Below are 27,386 nucleotides of genomic sequence, written 5' to 3' on the forward strand. Positions count from 1 at the left end.
TGCAAAAATCGCATCATTTGGCTCCACCCCTGTTTAAAGCTGCGTGAATCATGGCAACTTACCACGAGGGGGCGGGGCTTAATTACTTGGACCGTCATGTTCCACCCCCCCCATTGCCATCCAGCTGCTTCTCCTCTCAGGATTTCTCCCGGGGAAGAGAAAAAATTAGTCGGCAAGTATGCGGTATACCAAACCATTTGGAGTAATGCTGGAGGATGGGAAATAAATAAAACAAAGGGACATTACTCTGTACAAACACTGAACCCTTCTGTAGATAAGAACATGTATTAGTTCTGCACGGTACTGTATGTGTAGCTAAGTATATAAGGCTGTGTTTTTTGGGAATGGTATTGAAATATCGACAACTCTTTAGCCACCGGTTCAAATACCATCTCTGGAAGCCCGACAGCAGGAGATCCCGACGCTACTAGGTAATATTGTCAGCATAAAGTGTGGTATGTATAATGTAATTGTATCAGTACTGTACATATCAGGCTGGCAAAGGGTCAGGACAATGGGTCTCATTCAGACCCGGTCGCAAGCACCGATGTGCTCGCAACCAGGTCGAGGGGTAGCCCTGCGCACGCGCAGCAGCCGCACTGCGCGTGTACAAGCCCCGGAGCGAGAGAGAAACTTGCTCCGGAGCTCGCTACAAAATGGGCGGCTGTCGATGGTGATCGACAGCTCACCCTGTTTTGTAGGCGGGCGGTTTCCAAAATGGAGGTGTTCCTTAAGGATCGACTACCGTTTTGTGGGCGGCCGCACTGACATCATCAGTGATTTCAGTGGGGAGCTTCCTGCTCCATCAGAGCAGAAAGCTCCCTGGAGCTTGCGGTTGCCAAGACCCAACCTTAGGGTCTTGTTGCAAGCCCCGATGGTCGCAATGGTGATCACCATCGCGACCATCAACTTGGTCGGTTGTTAAGCTGTGGGTGGTAACCCACAGCTTAACTAACGACCAGGAGGCCGCACTTCAAAAATGAAGCGGCCGCCCTCATTCAGAGAGAGCGATCGCGACTTGCGACCGCCTCTGAATGAGGGCCAATGTGTGGTCTGTGTAATGTACATTGTGTGACTTGTGTGAGAATGTCTGTTGGGCAAGGTATGACAGGGGTGAGAACATTTTGATGGCAAGGGTTGGCATATGGGATAAACACTGGTGGGCAGGGGGTGACATGGGAGATAAGACATGGTGGCTGTGGGAGCATGTGAGAGTACAGCTGGTAGGGAGTGTGTGGCATGTGATAGAAATCTGGTGAGCATGCGGGCATGTGAGGGAAAAGTTGGTGACCAGATGGAATATGAACAAAAAGCTGGTAGAGGACATGAAATGTGAGATAGAAGCTGGTAGGCAAAGGGTGACATATGATAGAAAAGTGTGGTGAGCAGAGAATGGCTAGTGATTGAATAGAAACAGGACTAGGGCTGGTACGGGAGGTGTTGGGCACTCCCTGGTCCTAATATACTATAGATGATCCTGCCCACTATGCCAATAAGTAAGGGTGTGTAGAGCTAGATAGTAAGAGAGAGACACCTCAAATTCTTGACTCACCATGATGTGATCCAGCCGTATTCGGAGAATGTAACTCAGGCCTCACTGACGGGCGCAGCACTGATGCGGGAGAAGAGGATCCCTGCCTTGTACACCGGCCTTGGATTTCTGTAAAAGAAAAACAAAGGGCATTTCTGTGAGAGCAGCACCATTCATGTCCCTGACCCAACTATACTCACCAAGTAACGAGTTCATCTGATGACCTCGGTGGAATCCTTGCTCCTTCTCTTCATGTGTATGACGGTGTTCCACTAGCTGGCTCTCACTGATGTTACCAGATGATCTGTGGACAGAACACACCTTATTACTTATCCTGTCCCTATTATATCTCTGGTGATACACTCTACAACCATTTACATGCAGCCCTGGCTGTTACTCTCTACATGACATACAATAACCCAATCATCCACTGCACTGATCACTTCCATTTTGGGTACATACCAGCTAGAGTACATTACTAGCGTCTTTCATGAGCGCTGTAATAAATTCTCCAGCGTTTGTTCCCCCTGGATCAGGCACCATAAGGCCCCGTGAAACAACTGATTTTGCATGGTTCTCTTGCTTCTTCTGAGATGTCCATCCTCTGCTAACATCCCTGACAGGCCTCTTCTCCTCTCCTCATCCCCTATCCTCCATTTCCCCCATTTTATTATATCTCTTATGCGTAACTCAAGCTGTATATCAGTTTAGTTAATAATCTCAAGACTGCTATTGTTTCTCCATTTAGTCTTGTGAGAAGCCTATTGTACACCTTTCACCATGAATATTGATTATTACTGCCCCTTACTGTACATCATTGTTACTAGCTCTAGCTCCCTTTTTTCTCTCTTTATCCTTGTTTACAAATAATAACACATAAATATATTATGTACATACATGCAGAGACCTCCATTGGTGTAACCAGCAGTGCTGCTGCCTGACCTCTGTGTACTTATAGGCAGGGTGGCTTTGGCAGGGTTCTCCAGGTGGAGTTGGTAAATGAGAACCCATGAAATACTGCCTGGTCCTTAGATGTTATTGGCTGTTTGCTGGCCTCTGCTGCTTCCAGACTTTCCAGGTGGTTCTTTCTGCATCCAGAGTGAGGAATGGCTGGCTACAGAAAGAAGAAATAAGTGATTATTGCATCTTTCATTTCAATGTGTAAATCTGCATACACACATAAAGATTTTCTGTCCAACCATCCAACTAGTTGATTGGTTGGAATGAAAATCTGGTAACGTATGGGAGTAACTGATGATCAGTGATGACCACTTTATTTCCCCCCATTCATTAACATAAACATAAAGGGCTCTATTTACTACAATCCGCATTGGTAATGCAGATCGTAGTGTGATATTACTGACTGAGGGCCCGATTCAGACCCGCTCGCGAGCGCATATCGCTCGCAAGCGGGTCGATGGTGGGGTACTGCGCTCGCGCGGCGCGCACATGTGTGAGCCCCGGAGCGAGAGAGACATTCTCTCGCTCCGGGACTCACTACAAAAGGTATTAATCGCAAACCCAGTGTGCCTTTATTCAGGATATCAGTAACTAACATTGTGAAAGTGGAAACTGGGTTTGCGATTAATACCTGTCAGATTGACTGAGATCTCCATATCAGTCCTTTTGATATTCATTCGATACTTTTTTCATTTTGTCAGTCAGATTCTGTATTTGCTGTGTATGGTGTACCTGTGTCCACTGTGGACTTCTATGATAGTAACAGGACCTTAGAGATCCTTTAATTCAGTATTTATGTTCGCCAATTGTTTCGCGTTCAATATATAAACACTGATTAGGTACAATTACTGTATATCAGTACTTGATTTGCGCATTTGATCTATTTTACTAGATGCTATATTTAATGAAGAGAATCTCATTTAAAACAACCAACTAATAAAAGTTAAGTTTTAATATTCCTTATTATTTTTTTCATAATTTGTATCAAGAGTGCGCCCATATAGACATATTTGTCTTTTTTCTTGAGTTTTTGTTCTTTACTCAAACTCCTACAAACTTATTATAAGGGTCAGGGGAATCACACCTGAAATTGGTCACAGATGTGAATTCAGCTATAAGAAAGTATTATCAAAGTAATAAAAATCCTTTCTTATATACTGTATGTCCACTTGTAGAAAGAAAACCCTTATAAATGTGTCTTGTCAGTAATTACTGTATAGACCTGATCACAAGAATATCTTATTTTTAAATTTCCATTTATAATTATGTAAAAGTAGCCAGGTGGCACATTAGTCACATTTCAGCCTCTTGGCACTGGGGTCATGAGCTAAATCTTCAGCCAAGGCAATATATGCATAGAGTTTGTATGTTTTCCCCATGTTGGTGTGGGTTTCCTTCCAGACTCCAAAAACACATTGATAGGTTAATTGACTTCTGATTACAATGTACATGTGTGAGTGTATTAGAGAGAGCTGGTAGAAGTGACAGGTGCACATCTCCTTATATCTATGTGACTGACACTTATACATCATCTGCTGATCTGCATTTAGTTACAGGCTGCCCAGGAGCTCATACATGTTCTGTATTATACTTACTGGAGCGGGTATGTATGGGGGTGCAACTTCAAGAGCTTCAATTGAGACCCAATCAACATGCTGGAAAAATGGATGGTGGCGGATCTTTCCATGCACTCCAAGACGTCTGGTCGGATCTTTATCGCGCAGCTGAAAAAGTGATTTGTATTTAATTTAGTGACTTTAATTAATACAGCAGAAGTGCTCAACACATCATGTTATACACATTTCTGCTGCCTGGCACAGAGGAATATAAAGTGATCTGTCCATGGCCACAGTATGATAACACTGAGATTCTATCTGGGGACTGTAGCATGTCTCACATTGGGCCTGATACAGAGGAGGATGCATTTCATACATCAGACAAAAGTGCCGGATGTTATAAATGTGTGCATGGGTCTGAGACGCACTGAGCCAGCATCCTGATGGTTACCGCCATCTGTAGCACAGTGATAAATGGTATGTTAAATTAAACATCTAGGATTTCCCTCATGCTGTATATAAAGTTATATAACGTTACCTATAGCCATTAGAACTGCATAAGTTACAGAAATACTTCTAAACGTAATATCTAGGTTACCTTTACAATGATGTCTCTGGCTGCTGCGCCTGGTGCTTTAAATAGCTTACGTTGGAAGGTAAGTCTGCTGGTGATCATTTGGGTTAGGATGACACCAAACGAATACCAGTCAGCACCAGCGTTGTAGTTCTTGCCAGACCGCATCTACCAGAAAAGAGATAATAGTTATTATGGCTGTCACCAATCCCTCTCTAATGTACATTCTTTTATCTCACTGCCCCAGTCCATCACTCTATATAATAAGTGTTTATGTGGGGATAGAATACACGGAGGTAGAATAACAATACAATGTAATGCTCCAATTCAGAACACTGATGAGTGACTGTGCAAGCTTGTAATCATATTGGCATGTGCTGGGTTGTATGGGGAAGGCTGCATGTATACTATACAGGCATTACTATTACTCCGATCTTTATTTCATTATTTATATATCATGGATATTTCCCTGACCTGGGATATCAGGAATATAATAATAGTTACTATCTAGTCTCCTACCTTACTCACCTTTTCTTATTATTTACATAGTAACATCACAAGACAACATTATAAATCACGTGACGATGATGGCCGTCATTATAAAGATCCAAATAAATAACTAAGAACTCCTTGTTATCCCCTCATAATGTGTAACCAGCACCAGTGCTATAGCCAGGACTTGGTGCAGCTAAAGCAGAGGGACCACCAGGGGGTGTGGGGATTAGCTCTCTGCAGTGTTGGGTCACCAGTGATCTTGCAGATACAACTGTAACAACGTAATCACATGTGAGAGCCTGACGTCTCACTAAAAGATCTCTGACAATGGCTATGGGCCTGATACAGAGATGTACACAATGCCAATGTTTCCATAAGTGAAGCGATTATTTGCCACTGCACAGGCATCACGGTATATTACCGTAGTCGGTATACAATCGGGGAGCCGGCTGCTGGAATCCCGGCAGTCGGCTCCCTGGCTGCTTTATCCCGCCGTGGGATAAATGACCGGCGTCTATATCTAGACGCCGCTCATTTCCCCGACGCCGGAAGACAGGCGCCCGGCATCCCGATCGAGCGGATGCTGGGTGCCGCGAACGGACAGCCGCAGGGGGGGAGAGGGTTATGTTTAGGGCACCCAGGGGGGGACTTAGGGTTAGGCACACCCCCGGGAGGGTTAGGGTTAGGCCTAGGGGGAGGGGGGGTTAAGGTTAGGCCCAGGGGGGGGTTAGGGTTAGGCACCCCTAAGGAGGGTTAGGGGGTTAGGTTAGATTAGTTCATACTTACCTTACCACGATCGGGATTTCCAGCGCTGTCAGGCTTCCGCTGCCGGGCTCTGCTGTTTTGTCGGCCTGCCGCTGCCGGTATTCGAACTCCCGGCCATGCGGAAGCCGGGATATCATACCAATTCCCCGTAGTAACACGCTGTGCAGGTAATGTACAGGCGTTCTTAAAGTGTGCCTTTTATAGCCATATTGCATTATACCAGGCTCCTCTATGAAATGTGAGTAGTTACATGAGTAACAGTAGGAAATCCTGTGCACCTCACCTCAGGAGCGATGTAGCCAGGTGTTCCTGCGTATCCATTGGCTGTTCTGTCTCCCAGCATGTTTTCAATTGCAAGACCGAAGTCTGCAATCTTCAGATGACCCGTTTCAGCAACAAGAATGTTTTCAGGCTTGAGGTCTCTGTGAAGAAAAAAAACTCTTTGTATGCACTATGCAAATATTATTTTGATACATTAAATGATGTGTACATTCTAAATATTAGTAGTTTTGGATGTAGGTTTAGGAGCATTGACTAGAGTGCCAGCACCTTATATTGTCATTATGAAATTAGTGTCCATATGAGCCCACTATTTTATGTACATTTATATGGGTTCAGCAGAATTCTTTTAACCATTTTGCAGCTAAGGACGAGTAGGACCCGTCCTAAGCAATGTAGAGGTTCAAATTGGGATGGGGAAGTTACCTAACAGTCCCCTCTTATAGTTGATGTTGCTTGGATCTGGAAGGGAGTGGGGCTTGATGATGTCATCTTGTCGGCCCTGTGATGTCATTAATCATCATTACTCTTCCAGATTAAACATTGAAGAACTTTTTAAAAGCTAAAAAATAGGGGAAAGAGCATTCTGAGTGCTCTATCTGCTCTATCCTGGCATCCACAGATTAAGAGGGACCCTCATATGAAAGAAGAGAATCTCCCCTTTCAAATGATTTGATCCCTGAGAAGTTATTCTGTGGTGAATATCGGTGATCACCAGAGAACACATCTGAGCTCCAGAGATTATTATAAAGTCCAGGGATAGGGGAATATATATCCCATCCTGGCTTGAATAAACTCAGGGGCATCTTTATTTGAAAGAGGGGAGTCCCCTCTTTCAAATAATGTGGCCTCTTTGTGGTTATTATCTGGTGATCACCAGGCAATATCAACCTGCACTGCAGAAATACTAGTAGACCTGGCAGATAGGGAAGTGTACTTAACACAATTAATTTCCCCCATTCAGTGGCGCTGAGAGGGGGGGCGGGTATTAATTACCTGGGCTTGTTGGAGGGTCCTGGGCCCGATGCTTCCCCCCTCTCTATCTGTCAGCAGCCCAGCTGCAGTCTCCTCTCCTCTGCCATGCCCCCCTTGGCAACTTCATGTAAAAGAGGAATTTTCTTGGGGTAACCTCATGTAAAGGAGGAATTTCCCCTCTTTCAAAAATGTGCCCTCTTAGTAGTTTTTAACTTGTGATCACCTGACAATAGCACCCTATGCTATAGAAGTGTAATAAGTCAGGGCTGAGGTGCTTCTAATGCCCAGATCTCCCACATGCTGGAATCAATTAATACAAATGTCCCCTCATTTGATGCGATAGATTGTCTCTGTATCAGAGTGCTATGCCTTGTTGAGCTGCCATATTATTCCTGCACATTTGGGCCAGAATTGTGTTGCCCGCAGCTCTGTACATGGCTGCATCTAGTGAATTATAGCAAACCGCATATGTACACTACCATATTTGCCTATAATTCTTAGTCAGACAGACCTCTGCTGTTTCCCTCTGTATGTGGAATGGGGGGATGCACGGAAGAATAATAGGAGAGATAGAATGCCATGGGCATGTAGCCAGAGGTACCATCCTGTTCTGAGTCCTGCAGATGGATCTCTTGCATCCAGCATGGGATTGTGTAAGTGCCAATACCAGAGATGACGGCTGTGACAGCGTATGGAAAATCAATGGGTGGCGCAATGTGCACACAGGATGATGTGCGCTTACTCGCAATAACATCCTGTTACCAAAATATGTGCATTGGAATGTGGCCGCATACAGAGCTGCTTGTGACACAGAATCAGGCCCTTTATGTGTTTCATTCATACACGTAATAGAGGAAATGCATTATCACTTTCTGTGCAGCTTCTGTTTTGGAAACCTGTGTAGAATGCATTATGATGCTGGTCTGGAAAGGTGGATTAATGGTTACAAAATAATGCATACATCTTATTTTGGTTCACACTGTTTTGCAATTACAAGAAAAAAAAACATTTTATGCCATTGTTGGTAGATTGGCTTTTGCCTTGGTAGGAGAAATAAGCAAACTAATGCTATTACCAGGAAAGTCAGAGTCTTCAGAAAAAACTAGGTATGATTTGTGTGTACACCATAAATAATGACTGATGTTAGATGCTGGAATGTGACCATTACAAAAGTGCCAAAACTGGATCAGCAGTAAAGGGGTTAAAAACCTGTGTGCGATTAATATTTTCCACAAAGGATTCCAATTATTGCTGCAAGCAAAGGCGGAAAGAAAAATATCTGTTTTGCACTGAAAGTAAATTTAGTATAATGCCTCTGCCGTGCCACAAGCCTAATTCACAGAATTTATTTTCCCCTCCACTTGGTCACATTTTCTCCTTTCTTCATTAACAGATCTATGGGCCCAGGTCCCATTTGTATAAAACACCATTACCATTAATGATAAAATATGCATACACAGTATGTGCGATAAGTTACATAAATGTGCTGTGATAATAGAACAGTGGCCGGCATGTCACTCTTGTATATCTTTTGCCTTTGGGCCGGCCTATATTATACCACTTACACACTGAAAATGAAAACCCTGTGTAATTCACTTTTACCCGGTAATTTGCTAAACAACCCGGGATTTTTCCCTGTGTGAAAGGGTCATCCCGGGACTAAATTCCCAGGTCTCCGACCCTGGTTTTTTGCATTGAATTAAGGGCCTGATTCAAAGCTGCTCGTATGCGGCCGCTCGTTCGCTCCGAGCGATGTTCGCACATCTACGCATGCGTATGGGTCGTAATGCGCATGCGCCAACCAGTTATTGCGGTCGGAAATCGAGCGCTCGCAAAATAGCGAGTGCCTGCTAATTTGAGTGATAGGATGAGGCGTTTGTGGGTGGTAACAGGGGAAGGTGCTTGAAAACGGGGAGTGGTGATCCGAATGCAGGCGTGCCAAATGGTCAAAACGGGCGTTTTAAGGGTGTGCATAATTAACAAAGCAGCGTCATCGACCACGTCACTTGGTTGTTTCTTAGCCTGAACTGTTCGCATGATTGCGGTAGGAAAATCCAACCACAAGCACTGCGAGCAGTTCAGACGCCTTTCTATGTACTCGATTAATCAAATAAATAGCGGAGATGACGTAGGATGCGAGCGGCCAGGGGGCGTCTTTACAAAATAGCGAGCGCATGTTTCGTTCGCTCGCTCAGACATAGAGGCGTCAACAGACCACAAAAAGCGAGCTCTCAATTTAAATAGCCGGCCCCTTTTTCTGAACGAGCGAGCGCAAATAGCGTCCGGCTCTGAATCAGGCCCTAAATCCCAGGTTGACCCTTTCACACAGGGAAATAACCCGGATTGTTTAGCAAATTACCGGGTAAAAGTGAATTACCTGGGATTTTCATTACATGTTATTAGTGGCCAGTGTATACTGGGCCTGATTCAGAGACGGACGCTCTGAACGAGCGCTCGCTCTGAATCAGGGCATTTTTTTTTTTTTTTTTGTGTTCGGCCTCCTGGCCACTCGCATAGCCGTGGGTGACCACCCACAGCTATTGCGAGCGGCCAGGTTGATGGTCGCAATGGTCAAGACCATCGCGACCATCGGGCTTGCGACGAGACCCTTGTGGTAGGGTCTCGTGGCCGCAAGCCCCAGAGAGCTGACTCTAATAGAGCCGGAAGCTCTTCCACTGACATCACTGGTGATGTCAGTGGGGCCGCCCCCAAACGGCAGGCGTTCTTTCGGTAACGCCTCCGTTTGGCCAGCCACCCCCCCCTGCCCGCTTACCAAACGGGGCGAGCTGTCAATCACCATCGACAGCTCGCCCCCTTTGGTGCAAGACCCGGAGCAATGGAGCACCCATCGCTAGCTGGGTCTCGTGCATGCGCACGACGGAGCCGGCTCCGTTGTGCACATGCCCAGTGGGCAAACATCAACCCGGTTGCGAGCAGACGGCGCTTGCGACCGGGTCTGAATCAGGCCTTATGTTCTAACTCACAAACTTTTTACTGGATCTTAGAGCTGCTGTCAGCCTCTAATTTACTGGCTAAGAGCTATTAGCTATTGCTATTTCCTCACTGAAGTTTGGTAGCAGTTTGGTACACGAGAAGAAATATAACACTATTAGCTAATGTTAGGTAATATTCAGTTTCCTGTCTTGCAATGGATTGTCCAAGTTTGATGGCATAGAGAAAGCACAGCAGCTACCAGGCAGTAACCACAGTTACTGGTACTATAGCTGCTCCCAGACCAGGTGGGAGATTTCTCTGCTGAGTTTTGCTGCAATTGTTGTCAGATAACTAATCTGCTAGAAGAGTAAATAATGGATGTTATTATGAATGTCTCCTTAATATTAACTGCAGTCTGGTTCTCCTTCTCTTGTTATATGAACAACTCATGAAAGGTAAATTGGTAATATCCTAACAGGGTATTTCTGTACAAGTGTTTTAATCTTTTAATGTAATGTAAAGATGAAGGGGCTTGAAGAATGTTTTATTACTCCTCCTCAGAGGTCCTCTCCAGCAGAGCCGTAGCTAGACATTTTGGTACCCTGTGCGAGAAAGAGCATTGGTGCCCCCCCCCCTCCCCCCACCAATTGCCGGAGTTTGCAAGTATAAAGGCAGCTGTGTGTGGTGGCACCGACCGCACCACCCTAGCTACAGCCCTAACTCTTGGCTTTTTGTAAAATATATATAATGAGAATTCTATACATAGATTAACAGATCAACAATAACCAAATGAATTAAGCTCAATTACGGGCACTATAAAATCATATCGATAGCGATATTATGGATGAACTGGGTATGATTTTTATAGTGCCCGTATTTGAGCTTAATTAGATTGGTGAGAGCTGCAGTTCCATATTATGTGATATCTATTTATTATTGTTGATCTGTTAATCTATGTATAGAATTCTTATTAAATACTTATTAAATATATTTCACAAAAAACCTTTACACACATATATATATATATATATATATATAAATACAGTAAATTCAGTGCGCAAATCAATCAATCAATCAATGCATAAACACATATAATACTGTGAAAAGTTTTTTAGAATCCAATACCACACAGTGGTCGACGTGGGCATAGCTACGTACCATGAGGGGTGTGGAAACGTGTCATGTGGGGTGTGCACACTCAAAAATGGGGTGTGTCATGCATCCATCTCATTCCTACCTTTCATCTCTCACCCTTTGCACGTCTCATTCAAACACATAGGGGCCCATTTATTAATGATCGCTTTTGCAATGCGATCAGGGCATGTCAATAACCGCCAATGATCGCATTACAAAATGCGATCATGGTGGCCGGATGTATCATCCGGGACATGCAGGGACATGGGCTCCGAAAGGAGCCCGTCCCTGCAATGTCTACGGAGAGCTGCCGGCCAGTGCCGGGGCGGCTGCACACGCAAAGTCCCGGTTGGCTGGCAGCCATTGCCGTGGGAGGGTTCCTGAGGATCCCTCTGCCAGCAAGTTATGCGGTGTGTAGCCATAAGCCTTAGCTGAGGGGCCAAATATCGGGAATGCGTCACATTCCGGATATTGGTAGATCTAGCAGCATTGCATCCCCCATAGGTTTCTATGGGAGGTGTGGCTGCCTGCGGGAGTGGAGGGATTGCAGCAGGTATCAGAGATACCTGCTGCAGTCCCTCCTTAATACATCCGGGGGATACTTAATATTTGAGACAAACACACACACACTGGCACCCATAGGAAAAAAACAAATACATAGGCCCCCATAAATTGCATAACCTTTGCTTGAAAATAAACATTGGCACCGATAGGAAAAATGTTGCGGGGTACACTGGGGTGGTGAGGAACACAAAGGTAATGAGGCAAATATAGAAGGTAGGGTACTCAAAGGTGTAGGGGTACATATAGGAGGGATACACAAATGGTGGAGGGGTACACATAGGAAGTGGGGTACACACTAGAGGAATACTAACTGAAATCTGGTATTACTTACCAGCTGCTGCTGACTCCAACTGAGGGTTGAAAAGGTGGAGTGGAGAGGGATCCATCCAGAGGTGAGCAGCAAAGGAGGAGGGAAGCACCAGCAGTAAAAACAGGGCTCCAGGGCCCAACCAGCCACATAGTCATTCGGGCAGAATGAGGGGCTAACCTGTGACCCCTGTCACTGTATCCAGCAGGGGATGGCCATACACACACTGGCTGGTGGGCGGAAGGGCGCGCGGCAGCTGGGACACAATGCTGGACTCTGCTGCGTGCATATGGCAGAGACCTTCCGGCAGTGGGAGGGGGACGGGCACTGATGGGTGGGGAAACGGGCACCTGCGGATGGGGGAACAGGCACCGGATGGCACACTGCCAGAAATTATTTAGAGCCAGCCGCACAATCATACACTGCGGCTGGCTATGGCTTTAGGGGCTGTCCTCCTCCTGTGACTGGCAGCCTGTGAGTAGTGTCAGACTGTCAGTCACTGAAGTTAGTGGGCGAAGGCATGTAGCTTCCCCGCGCCGCGGCCACGCAGCAGTGGCTGTCCAGCTCAGATAGATAAGCTGGTGGGCGGCCGGTGTTCCGCCCTCAGCGCTGTTCCACTCTGTGCGGTGGCATCGACCGCACCACCCTAGCTACGGCCCTGCTCTCCAGTAGTGTTGGACATGTGCAGTAAGAGTGTGATATCCCCGTATTACAGGAGAGAGTGACGTCCTTAAGCAGACAGAAAGGATGTCCTATACTCAGCATGTAGACTGCTATGGAGTTACCCAGACAATGCCTGATGTGAGGGGGCCACAACATACTTGCCTACTTTTGAAAAGGCATTTCAGGAAGATGGTGAAAGCAGCACCTACAGTATGAGCGCACAGTAAAGTGGGCGTGTACTGCTACATCTGAGAGGCGTGTCATAGAACTGACTTACATCCAAATGTAAATGCACCCAAAGCAGTTAGTAAGATCTACTTGTTGATGAAAACACACTGATACATTTAAAAAAATGCATGTAGCCATAGGGATCATTGTGTCTTATAACCAATGCAGGGAAATTATACTGATGATCACATTTGAATGTATATATTTCTGTTTTTATTTTAATATAACAACTTCATAATGGGGGTAAGGTGCAATTAGGGAGATTTCTAGACTCTTCGGGGAGACAGGGAGATTACTACTAATTCAGGGAGTCTCCCTGACAATGAGGGAGAGTAGGCAAGTATGGGCCACAAGTAAAACATCCCCATATCAGGCAGCTGAGAAGCTTCTGGATAGAACCTCTGAATAATGTGAGTACAAATTTTTCAAAACTCTCCTCACCCACAAATCCCAGTAACAGAATAAATGACTTGTGCAGAGAGATCCTATATGTGTTCTGGGACTACAGAGTGAGCATTACTGTGTAAGGGACGCAGTGTGTAAGATGTAGGGGGAAATATCGGCAATGAATAAATGTATAACACGTAAATATTCTGCATAATACAATCCATACTTATATAACGTCATTATACTATTGGTATGTTGTAGCTATATACTTACCGATGGACTATGCCCTTGGAATGGAGGTATTGTACCCCACATACAATCTCCGCTCCATAGAACCTGGTAGAAAGAGAATAAATCAATGTGTCATTGTTAGGATGGTTACATATTGGCAACACATTTTCTGACAATGTCTCCGATATTTGTTTTATATAATTTGTCTTTGGTGATACCTATCACTAATCTAACTGTGGTCTCGATTCAGACCCGGTCGCTAAGAAGTGTTCGCTTGTAGCTGCCGATGGTTCGCATTGTGCGCGAATGCGTATGCATCGCAGTGCGCGTGTGCAAACCACTGCGAAAGATCGGGAAGGGTGCGCTTGCCGAACATAGACAGCCCAGCAGAGTGAGTGACAGGAGAGGCCGTTTGTGGGTGGTAACAGGGGCTGGCCACTAGAAACGGGGGAGTGTAGACGTGAACGCAGGCGTGCCTGACTGAAATAACCCGTTTCAGAGGCATGCATAGTTAAAAGGAAGCATCATTGTACACATCATCTGGCTGTTTTTTACAATCAAGTGATCGCAGTGCTTGAGGTAGGGTATAGACTACCTCAAGCGCTGCGTTCGCTTTCGATGGTACCCAATGTACCGATGCTTGCACACACTTACTGGAGATGGGATGGCATTAGGGGCGTCTTAACACAAGCTGGTGGGGATGTCTGCATACACGAAGTGATCGAACGCCAAGACATAAGAGGGCGTGCTTATGCCTTGCCGTGCGATCGCCTGCCGTGCCGTCACTTAGCCGAATTTGCATACACTGGGAGTGAAAGAACGCATCCAGCGAGCGGGTCTGAATGAGCTCCAGTGTTCATAAGATTGGCCAACTTGCATGCCCAAAGGCAAATAGCACATTTCTATGTGATGAGCTCCACCCAGCTCTATCCTAATTGGATAATTGGATGGGGTTATACCCATGTGTCCTTCTCCCTGCATCTGACAGCTGCCTCCTTTCCTATATAAAGGTACCTAACCCTAAGTCCCCCCCGGGAGCCCTAACCCTCCCCCCCCTGCGGCTGTCCGCGGCCGTAGCCCAGCATCCCTTTGATTGGGATGCCGGTCTCCCGGCGTAGGTAAAATGACAGGCGTCGAGATTTTGATGCCTGTCATTTAACCATTGCCGGGATTAAGCAGTCGGGAAGCCGGCGGTCGGCATTGCGTCCGCCTGCTTCCTTTTCTGAGACTGTGTCTCCCGTGCGCCTCAATTGCAGCTCTGACCCTGTGCGCACGCTATCTGGGCACATGCACAGTGCGACATAGATTCATGCACAGCATAAAGAAATCGGCAGTGCGTGTGACTCACAGTCAGGCCCTTCATTTTCTCAGGCTAGGATCAAGATCAGGGCCGGATTAAGGGAGGGGCGACAGGGGCGGTCGTCCCTGGGCCCCCACACACAGAGGGCCCCCACACTACTGCATGCAGCAGCACAGTCAGTGCTGCTGCATCAGCTTGGGGCAGGGCGGTAGTGTGGACGGCACATAAGTGCCGTCCGCACTACACAGCACAAACACACAGCCACCGGCGCCGGCAGCTGTGTGTTGGTTTTAGTAGCCGATGAGAGTCACACAGACTCTCATCGGCTGCTGCGCTGCGGCCCACTGCCGGAGCCTCCATCTTCCGGCTCCCGCAGTGGCTGATGGGAGAGACAATGACGTCTCTCCCATCATGCAGAGCGGGCCGACCTGGGAGGATGCCGGACGGAAGAGCAGATGCCGGAGCGGGGCTTAAGGTAAGTGGAGAATTTTTTTTTTTTCCCAGTGTGCGTGTCTGTGGGTGGGGACAACTACTCCTAAGGGCACTGCTGCAGTTGGACTACTACTAGGGGCACTGCTGTGGGGGGGGGGGGAAGTACTACTAGGGGCACTGCTGTGGGGGGGGGGAAGTACTACTAGGGGCACTGCTGGGGGGGGGAAGTACTACCAGGTGCACTGCTGAGGGAGGGGGGAAATACTACTAGGGGCACTGCTGTGTGGGTGGGGAGTACTACTAGGGGCACTGCTGTTGGGGGGGACTACTACTAGGGGCACTGCTGGGGGGGAAAGGATGACTACTACTAGGGGCACTGCTGTGGGGGGGGGGAAGGACTACTACTAGGGACTTCTGGGGGTACTACTAGGGGCACTGCTGGGGGGGGATTGGACTATTACTAGGGACACTGCTGGGGGTACTACTAGGGGCGCTGCTGGGGATACTACTGGGGGCAATGCACACTGCTGCGACCACTACTGGGGGACACAGCATAGAGGGTGATTACTACTAGGGGTACTCCTGGGGACTGTTGAGGGGGGTCTGCTACTGGGGGCATGGCTGGGCTCGGCTCTGTGTGGCTTGAAGGGGGCCCCCACAACTTAGTTGCCCTGGGGCCCCCACAAGCCTTAATCCGGCCCTGATCAAGATATTTAAAAAAAACAAAAACATTTTGCTCAGAGCATATTATCATTTTCATGTTCACAGATGCAAACATTAAAAAGCAGATTTCCCCAAAAATAATGTTTTAAAATCTCCAAAAACCTTGATGTTTTAAGATTGTGCACACAAAATTTCAAGGATCTCAATGTAATCTTATATTTTTAACCATGTTTGTTAATATTAGCACATGAACATGTCTGATGTTGCATTATATTGCAGTCACTTCTCAAACATTTATAAGAAACATTGACAATTTTATGCAAATGCAGTGAGAACTGGAGCAAGGCCCTACCTGTCCTCCCCTCACAGCTCTCACTGGCTGCCACGGACTCAGCCTCTAACCCCCTCCAGCATTGTGAATAGAGGGAGGGAGGTGAGAATGAGAGGGAAGTAAGATATAGAGGGAGGAGGGAGAGAGAGGGAGGAGGAGAAGAGAGGGCCTGATTCAGACCCACTCGCAAGTGCTAAGCGCTCGCAAGCGGGTTGATGGCCGGGCAGTGCGCACGCTGCACGTGCACAAACCCCGGAGCGAGAGAGAAATTCTCTCGCTCCGGGATTCGCTACAAAAGGGGCGGCTGTCGATGTTTATCGACAGCTTGCCCCATTTTGTAGACGGGGAGGGGGGGGTGGCTGGCCAAACGGAGGCTTTCCCGAAGGAATGCCTGCCATTTGGGGGAGGCCCTACTGACATCACAAGTGATGTCAGTAGTGAGCTTCTGGCTCTATTAGAGCCGGAAGCCCCCTCAGGCTTGCGGCAGACGAGACCCTACCACAAAGGTCTCGTCGCAAGCCCCGATGGTCACGACCATCACCTGGCTGCTCGCTAAAGCTGTGGGTGGTCACCCACAGCTTAGCAAGCGGCCAGGAGGCCGGACACATAAAAAAAAGAAAAACGCCCTTCAGACCAGCGAGCTGCCTCCGTCAGCGAGCGGGTCTGAATCAGGGCCAGAGTGTGGTGGGGGAAAGAGGAAGGTGAGAATAAGAGTGAGAGAAAATAGATATAGTGGTAGGAGGGGGGGAGAGAGGGAGGAGGAGAAGAGAGAAAGTGGTGGGAGAGAGAAAGATAGAAAGCAGATGGGGAGTGAGAGAGGAGTGTAATAGAGGGAGTAAGGAGGGCAAGAGAGAGAGGGAAATGGAGGAGAGGGAGAGAGAGGAGGGAGGCAGAAGGAGAAAGAGAGAGAATGGAGAGAGCTGCCATAGCCATGGTTATATTATTAGCAGTGCCAACCAGATACATATAACTGGTCAAGGTGAGACTCAGTGCAAGCAGCCAAGCTCTACCCTGATGTAGGCTGGGGTAAAACCGTATGTGGTTTACAAATTGCTACACACTGGATGTGGATTGAGTTTCAAACCATGGAATACTAAATGCAACAGTTTGCTTCTAAAAACCACATCTGATGAGTGGTGGTTTGAAAACCACATACTAAACCACACCTTATTAACTGGAGTGATATCGGCCCGAAATGTAGTTTCAAGCAGAATCGGAATGACGTATCGGCAGGATCGTTGAGTGTGTACAGATGTGTCTTCATACATATTAGTTCTATGTACTATGTAAGGCGCTGCGGAACACTTGTGGCGCCATATAAATAAAGGATAATAATAATAATAATACAACTAGCCTCCTTGCGCGTTAAACAGCCCTTCTAATCACGCCATGCCGTGGCATAACTTGGTAGCGCCGAGCATCTTTTTGTGCAACTTTTTACCTTCAAATGCATCTTATTCCCACAGTGATGCAAATAGATAGCACAAGCATCTTCTGCTGATTAAAAGATGAATAGGCCCCTGTGTTATCTATTTCTATACATCAGAAGAACACTGTCATTAAGTCCATCCTCTAGTTGCTTTTACAATATATCATTCTATATCCTCACCTTGCACTGGGGATGTCAAGGCAGCCTTCCCTTGTGAGGAGCTGATGGAAATCCCCACCACATGCGTACTCCATGCCAAGAAGCACATGCTCCTGTTTATGGAAGAAGCAGTAGTATCATTACACATGTCGGGGAAGCTAGGATGGAACAAATGGGATCTAAAGCAAAACATCTCAATGAATTAATAATTGCAGAAGGGCTGCATAACTACATTAGCATTAGAAGCTGTTATCTAAGGCATTGATCCCCTATCCTGTGTCGGACTGTGGCATGAAGGGCCCACTGGGGCAAGGCAGCGGTAGGGGCCCATACTTAAGGGTTGTGGCCAGCCAAAATGGATGCTTGGCCAGCCATTATAGAGGAGATAGCCTGCAGACAACATGGATACTACAGTGCATGGTCTGTTAATCCATGGTCCTGCTCTACCAGATAACTGACCCTGTAATAGAGTAACAATGTATAATTAGAGTGCACTGTCTGAAACTTGACATTAGAAGAGGAGGGGGGCCCTCGAGCAGTGGGGCCCAACAGAGATTTCCCCTGTACTCCTGTGGTCCAGTCCGACCCTGTCTCTATCTATGGGCCACATAACACAGGCAAAGCCGCTCTTTTCTTCCTGCAGGAAGCAGGACAGATGCACGGATACCTGGTACAGAATTACCGCTGTCTCCCTGTAACTGTCCTTTCTTGCATTGTCCTGACTCTGAGTGTGGCTTTGTACAATCACCCACATAGCTGCAATGGGACCTCTTATAAGTAATGTCAGTCAAACAACAAGAATGAATGAGCTACACTGTGATATGCCTCCAGACCATTACTGTCCTATAGTAGAGCATGGTCTCACAAGAGTTTTACTGCTTGGGAGCAGGGGCATAGGGAGGGCGGTTTCGGAGCTCCAGGCGCCAGAGGGTGCCCTGAAGTCGGACTCCGGAAGCAGCTGTCAAGTAGGTGATAGCCTGCCAGGTGCTGTGATACAGAGCAGCAGCAGCGTCCTGTCCTGCCTTCCTGCTGCTCTAGTGAGAGACTCCATGGTCAGAGGAGCTTGTACTGAGCCCTGATTGGTGAAGCTCAGCACATGTTCCTCTGACCTCATCAGAGGGCGGGGCTACAGCAGAATGTCGATGAGGAAGAAGCTGCAGGGTCCACATTAAGGTGAGAGAGGTATCCCAGTTATGTCTATCACCCTCCCTGCCTGTATGTATGTGTAACCCTTCATGCCTGTATTTATGTATGTGTGTGTCCCTGCCTGCATGTACTGTGTGTGTGTGTGTATGTGTGACCCTGCCTGTATGTGTATGTATGCATGCGTGATCCTGTCTGCATGTGTGTATGAATGTATGTATGTGACCCTGCCTGTATGTGTGTATGTATGTACTGTATGTGTGACCCTGCCTGTGTGTGTGTATGTATATATGTGTGATCCTGCCTGTATGTGTATGTATGTGACCCTGCCTGTGTGTGTGTATGTATGTATGTGTGACCCTGCCTGTGTGTGTGTGTGTGTGTGTATGTATATATGTGTGATCCTGCCTGTATATGTATGTATGTATGTGACCCTGCCTGTATGTGTGTATGTATGTGTGACCCTGCCTGTATGTCTGTTTGTGTGTGTATGTATGTACATATGTTTGATACCTCTTATATGTGCATGTATGTGTGTATGTATGTATGAATGTATGCGTGACCCTGCCATGTATGCATATGTGAAATAAATATATATATATAATATAGCACACACTTTTTTGTGCCGTAGCACGCTCATGCACTGGTCGCCCTGGCCACACACTACACCTCTGCATGGGAGGACAGTGAAGTGATATGTAGGGGAATATGTTACTGCATACTTGGGACTTGCTTACTCTTCTGGAACCTGTGGGAGGCTCCTGAATTTTCAGGCAGTTCACCCGCACCCTCGGAAGAGTAGGCACTAGTGGACAGAATGGTAGGAACCTTACCGGGAATTCACAGTCTGTCAGGAGGGACGGGGCTTAAAGTTACAATTCTATGACAATTACATCATTTGGCCCTGCCCCCTATTCAAATGTGCACTAGTCCGGCCCCACCACCTCACTGCCCACCTGCATCTCCTTTCTGGCTTCTCCCGTAGAGGACAACTTAAAAGTAGGCAAGTTGGGAAGGATGGGGAAGATATACAGCATGTTTTTACAGTGGGGGAGGAATCTGTTATAGCAGTGATGGTGGTATAATAAATAATACATCCAAACTAAATATTTAAACCAAATAAACAGCCAGGTTCCAGCACTAGAATAAATGTGGCAGGAGATACAAAATAGCTGTGTACATGAATATAAAACTGCAGCACTGAGGGGTCTATTTACTAAGCAGTGATAGGAGACAAGAGTGAAAAGTGATAAGAAAGTGATAAGGTACCAGCCAATCAGCTCCCAACTGTCATCTCACAGGCTGTGTTTGAAAAATGACAGTTGGGAGCTGATTGGCTGACACCTTATCACTTTCTCATTATTTTTTACTGTCTCCTAACACTGCTTAGTAAATAGACCTCTTAATCTGACCAGTGGCGGATACAAGGAGGGGGAAAGGGATAAGGGTGATCACATAGCCTGAAGCCCCGACCACTTATTTACACTGCCAGTGTCAGACAGTGCAGCTGGACAGGCCTGCAGCACCGGCAATGACAGGCAGACTGACTCAGATTTGCTGCTGATGGCGACACTGCTGCTGCTGGGCTGCCAGTGTAGTGTCTCTCTCTGTGGGCCTTCTCCTCTCGGCAACTCCTTTGCGCATGAGCTCATAGATTTCTGACATGAATAGTAGGAATCTGAGGACACTGAAGGGTCCGTCTACTGGCACCATCTTCAGCAGCAGAGCTGCGCAGGGGTAATGTGGCCGGATCATGGATGGAGTGTAGAGGGCAGGTCCTGTCCCTTTTTTGCAGACTGTCACTCTGACTGTGTGAGTGAAGCATATTTTTATGGGGGCCCGGGGACACACATACACACCATGTGGTGCAGTGCACATGTGTGTGGGGAGGTGGGTGGGGTCTGGAGCATAGTAATATATAATTTTGTGGGGAGGGTGTCTGGAGCATATTATTGGGAGGTCTGGAGCATATTATTGGGGGTGGTGGGCGTGTGGAGCATATTACAAGGGGGTCCGGAGCATATTAATATATAATTTTGTGGGGAGGGGATCTGGAGAATATTATTACTGGGGGGGTGGGGCTTGTGTGTGTGGAGCATATTATTATAAGGGGGGTCTGGAGCATATTATATTATGTCATGTGGGGATGGGGTCTGGAGCAAATTATTGGGGGGGTGGGCGTATGTGGAGCATATTATTGGGTGTATCTGGAGCATATTATTACAAGGGGGGCTCTGGAGCATAGGATAATGGGGGGGATGCATTAAAGGCAAAAATACTGTAAAATCCATGAAAATGCAGTTTTGGGGGTTTTACTGCATTCCCCAAATGTAATGTACTAAGCACTGGAATACGAAGTATTCTGGTGCTTTGTCCTGATGGGTAATAACACCTTCATAATGGGCTTCTTATTGGGAAGCTTCCCCTTGGGAGCGGATCCTCCCATCACCCTCCGTGGCCCGGAGGGCGTTAAACCTGGAAGTTCCTCTGGCTGGAACCATCGCAAAAGACAGCTCTTATCAGGAGCGCTATCCTTTGTGATATTCTTGGTACACACGACGGTAATGAAACATGGTACGTACTCAAAGACAGGAGGGATGTACCACATCCCATAAGCGATGCTTAGTACAGCGCATCCTATGTTTGGTTTTTTTCAAAACTTGTTACAAATGGGAGTGGTAGAACTGTAAGTAGGAGGAGTAATTAATAGAGAGGGGAGGAGTCAGTATAATCTCTTAAATAGTTCCTCCTAGAAGAAAAGTCTAGATCCGCCACTGAGTCTGATGTGACAGACATATACTCAGGTACAACATTAAATTCTGTTGTCTATTTTCATTAACCTCTATATCACCAAGTGTTGTAGATACAGAATGCCGGGATTTCTGGAATTGATTAGATGAGATTTGCTTTCTAGGAAAGAAGAGTCACAGCAGAGGAAATTGAGGATATATGGTATATGTGTATATATTGTGCAATACAGAGATAATGACAGCAGTACCTTGGTCTGGAAAGCAAAGTACCCATGGATAAGGAAGGCGCTTCCCGATGCAAGTTCTAATATCCTCCTCTCCACAAACACCATATCCTCCTCGCCCTCCGCTAGCAGCTCTCTCTTGCTCATGACTTTAACGGCCAAATGGTGACTACCATAGGAATCTGCAGCCAGCAGGACCTAGAGGAAATATTACAGAGTCAGCCTCATAAGCCACACAGGAATGTAAAGGCAAATGCATTGTTATTTCACAGTGATTGTGTATTACCTGCTGGATTACTGAATAAGAAAAGACCAATAAGAAGCTTTTGTTCTGCAGTCACCTTCCCTCACCCATAATCCAATTTATCTGGGACCATGGATGGGAGGATAAGGGTCTGATCACCAGTTTAAGGTCTCCAAGTGGGCCCGAGACAGGAACCTTAAAGTATACACCACCCTCCTCCCCCTCTCAGCACCTTAATTGCTGGAAGTAAAAGTTTGCAGATACTGATGAGAGGAGCATTTGCTAAGTGTGCATTAGACAAAGAATTGCACCTATTTTTCCACTTTGCAGAAAGAGACTTGAAATATTTGGGATATGCAGCTGGTCTAATGTGTGATTGGCTGACAGTGTAAGAGACAGCTCCTGATTGGCTATCCAACTATTAACTATCCATGCTCACTGGAGCATAATTCATTTTATGTAGGGTCACAGTTTTGAGGGGCCCATAGCAACAGTTTGAAGGGACTCCCAATACTTCTACAGAGACACTAAACTCACTAACGTGTATTATCTTGTTACCATATAATACCTTCTTAAATACAATGTAACTTCACTTCTAAAATAAAGACACAGACAACAGTGTTGGCATTTAAATATTTTGTCAAATTTATTTTTGACAAGTAATTACATTTTTAGACTATAAGTTAATACTAATAATGGTGACGGCACAAAAGAACGCACAGGACAATAACAACCAAACGGCTCCATACACACACACACACACACACACACAAGCCAAGCATTGGTGATCAACTCTCCTTTAACTTCAACCACCAGTCCAGGTGATATAGCCATTTCCCGTCCAGGACAATTAGCTGTCGCCTTATTCCACTTCAAGGAGAGCGCACCCACTAAGCCTACCTATTAACATAAACTAACTCCAAGTGTCGTTCTTTACCGCCAAGCGAGGCCTAAACCGATGCAACGCCACCATAACTCAACCCTGTAACAAGCTACCCTCAATCAGCAGAAAATCAGGCAATCCTGCAGGACTAAAATGCACACCATCCACACGAAACAAGGATGCATTGCGAAATTGAATAAACACAAGCTCCACTATACCACCACCATTCTCCACCATACCACCACCATTCTCCACCATACCACCAGCATGGTCCACTACACCACCATCATTCTCCAACATGTATCTCACCAGTACAGTATTTTACCTTCCTCCTAGCCACATCCAACCGCACCTGAACCAACATTCCTCCACACCCTCCTGCGGACAATGAAAGAACACACAACTGGCAGTAAGGCAGGGCATCTGTTATCTATCAAATGGATCTAATGACAATAGAGTGCAAATACAATGCAGTTTGCTGACTTAAATCATTCCCAATGAAGGATAGAGAGGAAAAATTGTCTGCAATTGATGCACAGAATTAATTATAACTTTGATTAGTCTTGAAAATATGTATAGAAAATATAAAGTCCGTGAAATATTAAAAGAAATGAAAGTGTTATATAGGTAAGAAAAACGTGTAATTAAACTAGTGTCAAAATCGGTGTTTCCAATATTTTTCTGAAATATATGGTAGTATCCTGGAGATCTATATATTATCATTCATTAAATCTATTACAATAAATAGTTATTTAAACCAAATGCCATTCTGTCAGTATTATTTTAAACATAATTATAACACTGCTTTGAATGGCGTTCATATGTACACATAGCAGAACCTGAGTGGATATGGTTATTCCAGGACAGATGCAGCACCTTAGAGTACAGAAAGAAAAAACACAAACAAAGCAGTCGAACCACAGATACACCATACCGACAAGACATGGAAACGTAACAAAGACAGGGGAAGGGGGAGGGGAACAACGTAGCTAACCAGACTTGAGGCAAAAAAACGAAAAAAAACCCAGAGTAAACTAACCATCACGCCATATCATATAATTCAGAAGCCAATTGGGCCCCCGGGGAAAATAAAAAATTCCTCACAGACTCCCGCAGTAGGTCGGCGAGTCGTTAGGCCTCCGGTGAGCTACGTTGGAGCAAAATAGCTAAACCCGGACGAATATAACGACGGAATGCAGCAGGACGACACCGACCAAGGGATTGGATATCCCCATCGGATAAGCCAGCAGAAGCTGCAGATGAAGCAGCACTTAATCCAAATGAGTGAGTACCGAACTTGCCCGGCTTGAGCGCTGAAAAAAGCCAAACAACGCTGCAAAACATGATAAAACTGGTATTTCGTAACCGGGATACATCCTTGTGCATCAACCATGCCCCATCCAATCGTAATGCATCTGCTCAAAAGCGCGCGCCAGCACCACTGGACATACTGCAGGAATGGGATATGGTTGAAGTGAAGCCAGTGCCTTCTACCAGCCTGGTCCACACTGGAGCGCTGTATAAGGCCTAGCATTGCTTCCAGGCATATAAATTACGTCCCCAATAGTGAGTGGTGGGTCAGCCCTTTTAAAGTGGGCAACTAATTTGCAGCCCACAAAAACACTACATGAAGCGTCATGGCAAAAAACCTAATTGAAACAGCAAGCATACAAAGCTGAAAATAAAACAAACTGAAGGGACCGCAGCCAGCAAGGAAAGCAATCAGCATGGACATATCAATGGAACACCTGCAGTCAATCGCTTTAGGGGTCGACCTGGACCAACCCCTGCACACCCCCAAAATTATGAAGGACCTGAAGGGGCCAGGCTTGTCATACAACACAGAGAAAATAGACACGCCTTCAAATTAAGTAGTGTTCACTCTAGCTCCAGTGGCAGGCAGGGCGCCAGAGCTAGAGAGGGCAACCTTGTGCACGTGCCAAAGGAGGACAGGGCGCCGCGCCCCGCTAAAACAGCCTAGCGGGAACGCTAATTAAGCCGTACTACAGTGAGCGAGCGCCCTTGCAAATACAGATCCCAAATGTCAGCATGACTCTGCAAGCTCTTACATGCCTGGGCCACCGAAAAACAGAAAAAAAACGCTCCCATTCCAGCCAACCTACCTACTAACACCGCAAAGTCCTGGGGCAATGGCCCTCCAAGCTAATTCCTAAAATGACTGCAAGCTGAACTGCCAAACATAAGGAGGACACGGGTCACCGGCCAAAACGGCCTGAGGGGCTAAATACTTGAACTGCGACAGGGTATACGCAATCCCAAACTGTATACCAGGCACAATACTGGCAATAAAATGGACATTACGCAGCAGGCAACCAGAAGAATTAATTCTAGCAAACGAACAACCGGAAGAGAGGATGAACTCCGAGGTCAAGCGCATGCACCGCGCCTAGGTTGTCGCAACAAGATCATACTCACGTTACCCAAGTGGTCCCCCCAGAGTTTTAAAGCAACCACAATGGGGCACAGCCAAAGCAACAGCATGCTCTTAGTGAAGCCCTACGCAACCCACGTGAACGGCCAAGGTGAAGCACACCACGAACCTTTGAGGTAAGCCGAAAAAAAAACAATCGCAACAGCAGCGTCAGTAAAATTGGAGCTGAGTGTTACTGCAGGAGTACTCAGCCACTTCCCTATGGGGATATAACTGAGGGCGGGTTTCGGTTAGCACCCCGCAAATATAATGAAATAACCCGCCTGCCAATTATAATAGGAGCAATAGGCCGCCTCACCCGGCGCCCAAGCCCCAACCCCCCGATGCAGCAAGTGCTGGCCAACAAATGGGCCCAGCTGCATCTGAACATGAGGAAGCAATGGGAATGCAGCAACTGCTGATGACTGATCAATTGATGACCCAGGCGTGGAAGACTGGGATGCTAGCAAAGGGTCAAAAAACGCTGGCCCGAGATGACAGCGTATGGAGGGCAGCAATAGTAGCAGCTGGGTCAGAGGGCGTGCGGGGGGTGCGCAGCAGCCACGGGAGACAATCCATCCGGCGTGGGTGTAACAAACCAGGGGAGTGGCAAAGATGGGTACAGAGGAGCATGAAATGGACAGAGGGCGCCACCCAGGGTTCCGGAATGCATGGGGCGCTACCTAGTATGACGGTGACTGTTTTATCTTGGTTAGTTTGCACTATACCCTAAATAAGTTACAGATATTTTAGGAGACCTGAAATAATGGTGGTAGACAGAACATAATTAGTAGTACTCACATTAATATAGGTGCAATGTATATTTGCGAAGTAGGAGCATAGCTGAGAATGGAGCTTCCTATAGGAGTTTCCACTCCAGTGACAGCTGCTTGGGGCAGTAATTGTAGTAATAATCTGTGCACCCTGTGGGATCTCACTGTAGAACATGTATTCTGTAAATTTAAGTTAAGTGCTCAGAATATATCATACAATCTCCTCTATTGACTGATAACAATGGGCCTGATTCAGACCCACTCGCGAGCGGCTGTCCGCTCGCAAGTGGGTCGATGTTGTGCACTGCACATGCGCACGACGGCGGGAGCTCCGTCGTGCGCATGTGCCAGACGCGACGAGCGAAGGACTTTCCTTCGCTTGTTGTGTCTGATCAAAGGGGGCGTGCTGTCGATGTTGCTCGCAGTGGCGATGGTCGCGATGGTCAAGACCATCGCGGCCATCAAACTGCACGCTCGTATAGGCTGTGGGTGGTGACCCACAGCTATACGAGCGACCAGGAGGACGCTCCATAATTATGGAGGGCGGCCCTCATTCAGAGCGTGCGCTCTGCTCAGAGCGTACGGCTCTGAATGAGGGCCAATGATTCAAAGTAGATAAAAGTCAGATCCTAGGTGCTATACATAAATAAGGCAGTGTCAAAGCAGCTACCCATTAATGTCAGATAGTGCATCACTAAAGCGTTCTATTACACCAATAGGACCTCAATGCCCAGCAGAAAAAACTGCCACTGTTTGCTGTTTCATCTCCTCACTCCAGTATTCCCCCGCAGGCTGCCATACCACACTAGCTCAGTTAGGTACAGGGAGTGTGTGTGCAGGGGGGGTGGAGCACTACACTTTTCCCGGGCGCCATGGTCCCAACTCTGGTAACAACTGACGCAGTGTTGGGCAGTCAACCAGTTAGCTCTCTGGGTCAGGGGAGCCAGGACTGCCTAGCTCTATGCCTGGGAGACTAAATAACTGCTGGCGTAACTGCGTACTGCGGTAGTGGAGAGCCCACCACTACTGGTCATACACGTG

At 46.8% G+C, this 27,386-nt stretch overlaps 1 protein-coding gene across 1 annotated transcript in view; it reads right to left on the reverse strand.

The window, feature by feature from the left end:
• Positions 1-2,481: 2,481 nt before the first annotated feature.
• LOC148511724 (protein kinase C delta type-like) overlaps positions 2,482-27,386 on the reverse strand; it is a 35,170-nt gene continuing 10,265 nt past the window's right edge. The window contains exons 2-8 of the mRNA XM_088482928.1: positions 22,039-22,212; positions 17,919-18,010; positions 13,626-13,688; positions 6,165-6,303; positions 4,646-4,789; positions 4,087-4,215; positions 2,482-2,645 (exon numbers count right to left, since the gene is read on the reverse strand). Of these exons, the coding sequence (XP_088339054.1) occupies positions 2,484-2,645; positions 4,087-4,215; positions 4,646-4,789; positions 6,165-6,303; positions 13,626-13,688; positions 17,919-18,010; positions 22,039-22,161 (852 nt within the window). The 5' untranslated portion in view covers positions 22,162-22,212 and the 3' untranslated portion in view covers positions 2,482-2,483. The remainder of the gene's footprint in view (positions 2,646-4,086; positions 4,216-4,645; positions 4,790-6,164; positions 6,304-13,625; positions 13,689-17,918; positions 18,011-22,038; positions 22,213-27,386) is intronic.

Source organism: Taudactylus pleione, unplaced genomic scaffold, assembly GCF_031769625.1.
Source record: "Taudactylus pleione unplaced genomic scaffold, aTauple2 ptg000296l, whole genome shotgun sequence".
Lineage (NCBI taxonomy): Eukaryota > Metazoa > Chordata > Amphibia > Anura > Myobatrachidae > Taudactylus > Taudactylus pleione.